Raw genomic sequence first — 4,323 nt, forward strand, 5'->3', positions numbered from 1 at the left:
ACAGTGATTGTTTTATCTTAGGAACAACATGATTGATAAGCTATCGTGCACACTTAGAGCAGAGCCGCAAAACATCTTAAAAAGAACAATATAGTTCGCGACTCAGCCAGAAATTTCTATCAATAATTCATTCCATATTTTATCTCTAGTCCGAAAAAACAGTTATATATATATATATATAAATAACTTTTATATTGTAGGATACTTGTGTTGATCACAGTATAAATGAGTGTGTCGATCGATGAAATTAATACATATTAGTTGCTATGTTGAGGAAATAGAGAGCTATTTGTTATAATTTATCTAAAAAACTATATTATTATTTAATCTAAGACGCCACGTGACACTCCGAGTAACCATGCATTCTTGAAACTCCATAATATTTAAACGAGATGTGGCCAAAATGCTTAAACTGTAACCAAAATTAGCACCTCCAGGCAGGTGCAAAATCCTCACTATCCTAAAAACTATTATCTAAATAAATAAATAAAAAATATATTGCTTAAAAAGAATAAATTACAAACATGAGAAACATTTTCAGATTTAGAATTTGATATATTATTTTCGTTCATATAGTAAAATATAATATCGTACCATTACCATATCAACAGCAGAAGATCTGAAAACTGATACTTTTCACTCTTCAGAATGACCAAAACTATTCGCACTTCCAGGCAAGGTGCAGAATCCATCTACCAGCCATTTTACATTGTAATACCTAAAGCAGATCATCCTTTCAAAATAAGCCCCTTGTTCGGATAATTTACTTGCTTACTTCCTACCTGCCAGTGCAAGTCAGATGAAGAACAGCATAAGTCTCAACTCTCAAATCCAAAATAAGCAATTTTAAGTAATAGTTTATCAATGCCTGGAAGAGATCATAAGACAGACTACTACTAATCAACCAGTAAACATGTTCATACAGGACTACAACTGACTAATGCTCTTACAAAAAGAGATACTTACATTTAACATATTCAGAAGGATCTTCGACCCGTGCTACCACCATCCCTGTCGTTACCAAAGCCCCCAGAACGGCTAGTATGGGGATCACTGCCAAAAGAATTCCCACCAAATCCACTAGAGCGGCTAGAGCCAAAGTTTCCAAAACCACCTGAGCGACTGGAACCAGAACCACCAAAGCTCCCTGAACGTTTTGTGCCAGATCCACCAAATCCACCTCCAGATTGACCAAAGTCACCAAAGTCACCAAAACGACCAGAGCTAGATCCACGAGAAGAATCACCATAGCCACTAGAACGGCCACCAAATCCCGGACGGCCACCAAACCCAGAACGCCCTGGACCACCGGGTCGACGATCCCTCATGCCTCCAAATCCCATGTCCCCGAACATGTCTACACTTGTACTATCACCAGCGATCTTAGGAAGCTGATAACACAGATAATAATCAATCAGTTTCACATATTAAAGATTTGAAAACTAGAAGCATAGACATGTACATATCAGTTTCACATGGCATCTGAATAGAATTATGTACATCATATAAATCATAATAAGCAAACACTTGGGATACTATATCTATATAAATATAATCATAAATAGAGTCAGATCATGTACCAGTGCCCCATAGATTTTTCCTTAAATATATTATGCACATTAAAACGCCAAAGAAGTTACCCACTACCAGAACCTAGGTATTTTGAATATTTCATTCAATAAGCTAAACAGGAGAAATAATAATAAACACGGGGATCTCTTGTATACACTTTCATCTAAAGAGTTGATCTCAGTCTCAACTCAAAAGACATAGTAAACTGACAAGCTCCAAACAAATGACTACAACAGAACCATATGAAAAGAAAGACTAACCTCTGTAAATTTGCATCCCACGTCTCGCTCAATAAACCTGACAGCCCTGTTCTGGTCGTGTGTGTATATTAGAATAGCAGCCCCCTTCTTTCCTGCACGGCCCGTTCGGCCTGATCGATGAACAAATATTTCTGAATTGTTTGGAAGCTCGTAATGTATTACCTGGAACAGAGAAGTGAAAAACAAAAATTATTAATAATATCACAGTATCAACAAAAATAAAATTAAGATAATACAATCTTAACAAATAATAACAGAAGAGCAGAGGGAAAAGCTCATGCAGCAAGCATATTTTTATTCAATATGTATAACATAGAAAGATAAAATGAATAATCTTACCAGATCAACATTTGGTATATCTAGTCCACGAGAAGCAACATCAGTGGCTACTAGAATATTGAAATTCCCATCTCGGAAGCCTGCGAGTGTCCTCTCCCTCTGGCTTTGAGAGATATCACCATGCAACGCCTCACATCTATGGCTTTTCGCCATGGCATATGCCAACCGATCAGCATCACGTTTTGTTTGAGTGAAAACAATACACTTACCTCCTTTTGCATGTTCCTAGTTAATACATTGAGAATGCCATAAAATAATAAGACACAAGTAAATCTAGTATTCCTCTGGAATTTGCAGGGGAAAAGAAGAATGACAAAATATGTACTCAAATAAAAGTTCAACATGAATACTGAATGGAGGTTACCGTAATTAGTGGACCAATAATTGAGGGTTTTCCTTGCATGTCTGATGCAATTGAATATAAAGAAATACCATCTGCCAGTTTCTGGTCAGAGTCTCCAACCTACAGCACAAGCAACTTAATAAGCTTACAACCCTGAAGCACTCACGAATTTGCTTTCTTCATAGTTCTATACATTAGTATGATTTACTTTTAATGAGAAAACGACACTTACCAGATCAATATTCACAGGGGTTTTCAAATAATTTTGAGTAAGCTTTCTAATCCATGAAGGCATAGTTGCAGAGAACATCATGCTCTGTCTCTTCTTGGGCAAACTCTCTAAGATTCTCTCTACATCCTCCTGAAATCCCACTTGAAGCATCTGATCAGCTTCATCAATAACAAGAAACTGAACTTCAGTTAGATTTAGGGCACCCCTTTTGAGAAGATCAATAACACGACCTGGTGTTCCGACAGCTATATCTACACCATACTGAAGCTGCCTCATTTGGGCTGAAATAGGTGTACCCCCGTAAACACAAATTGTATCCAAACTGGGGGCAGACTCTTGGAACTCCCTCTCAACTTGCCGAGCAAGTTCTCTTGTTGGAGCCAAAACCAAAGCCAATGGATTCCTTCCACGCCTGTAGAATTAAATTCATTAACAAAAGGAATAAAACTGCATTATCATCCACAACACCAGCAAAAAGTTGAATTCTCTTCACAAAATAATGAGGTTAGGTACGATCATATAAATGGATCACAAGTTTAGCTGTAAGACACATACCCATGTTTAGCATTAAACTGAACTATCTTGTCCATGATGGGGATTCCAAAAGCAAGAGTTTTCCCAGTTCCCGTTCTAGCTCGGCCAATCATATCACGACCTTCCATTGCTGGTTCAAGTACAGCTCTCTATCCAAAGATGAAACCCAAATAAAATGAGTTTTAGATTTCAGAAACAGATACAGACAACATCCAAGGGGGAAAAGCTTCGTTTTTCATCACGTTTTCAACGACCAAACCAAATTTGAAAATAAAAATGACAAATGGTTACCTGTATAGGGAACAACTTTAAAATACCCCTCTTAGCTAAAGCAGAAACAATCTCCTGTGCAATTCCAAGCTTCGAAATATCAAGCCCCTCATCATTTCCACTCCCTTTGGCCGAATCTTCGTACGAGTCCACATCGACCGCGAACTCAGCCTGCAAAACCGCTGAGGCACGATAATCCAACCGCCCAGATTTTGCGTGGAAGCTTCTAACATGGAAACCGTATGAGCTCTCCCTTTGAAGCACCCCGGTATTGGAGAAGGACTTAACCTCACCACCGGCACCACCATTTCCGGATACAACAGTGTCGACTGCTGAAGCAGCCGTGGCGGCGATTGAATGGTGGCGGTGGCGTAGCAGAGTCTCAACGGCTGCGAGACTCCGTCTACGTAGGACAATGCTCAACATCTTCGCTCCAATTTAGGGTTAGGGTTTGAAGAGAAGAGCCCCTAAATCTTGAGAGAGCTAGGGTTTTAGAGGGAAGTAAGGGTTTTGGGATACTGAGGCGGACGAGATTGCTAAGTCCTCGAAGAAAAGGGTTTAAGTTTATTTAAGCCCTTGAAAAGATATTTAGGTAAAGATCCTCTGTGGTCGACCACTTCTGCTTTATGTTACAATCCATGATAAAATATTCCTTTTAGGGCCTTGGTGGAAAATAGTGAAAAATAAATATTTATATTTTTAATTTTGTAGTAAAATAGACTCACTACATTTTTAATATTATATATTACTAAATATATCTTTTAACAAATTAT

General features: G+C 38.2%; 1 protein-coding gene across 1 annotated transcript; it reads right to left on the reverse strand.

Moving 5' to 3' along the window:
* Positions 1 to 479: 479 nt before the first annotated feature.
* On the reverse strand, positions 480 to 4,096 carry LOC133818302 (DEAD-box ATP-dependent RNA helicase 53, mitochondrial-like). The gene is made up of 8 exons (XM_062251082.1): positions 3,572 to 4,096; positions 3,302 to 3,429; positions 2,747 to 3,158; positions 2,536 to 2,634; positions 2,172 to 2,396; positions 1,833 to 1,994; positions 967 to 1,391; positions 480 to 782 (listed from the first exon to the last, which is right to left on the reverse strand). Exons 1-7 carry the CDS (start codon positions 3,974 to 3,976, stop codon positions 978 to 980), a joined length of 1,845 nt encoding a protein of 614 aa, XP_062107066.1. The 5' UTR covers positions 3,977 to 4,096; the 3' UTR covers positions 480 to 782; positions 967 to 977.
* Positions 4,097 to 4,323: the final 227 nt, after the last annotated feature.

This window comes from Humulus lupulus, chromosome 2, assembly GCF_963169125.1.
Source record: "Humulus lupulus chromosome 2, drHumLupu1.1, whole genome shotgun sequence".
Taxonomy (NCBI): domain Eukaryota; kingdom Viridiplantae; phylum Streptophyta; class Magnoliopsida; order Rosales; family Cannabaceae; genus Humulus; species Humulus lupulus.

Coding starts and splice junctions, on each gene's coding strand:
- LOC133818302 (XM_062251082.1), bottom strand. CDS start 3,976: ATGTTGAGCATTGTCCTACGTAGACGGAGTCTCGCAGCCGTTGAGACT. Junction 3,430..3,571: donor TAAAGTTGTTCCCTATACAG/GTAACCATTTGT, acceptor ATCTTTGGATAG/AGAGCTGTACTTGAACCAGC. Junction 2,635..2,746: donor CCCCTGTGAATATTGATCTG/GTAAGTGTCGTT, acceptor CTTGTGCTGTAG/GTTGGAGACTCTGACCAGAA.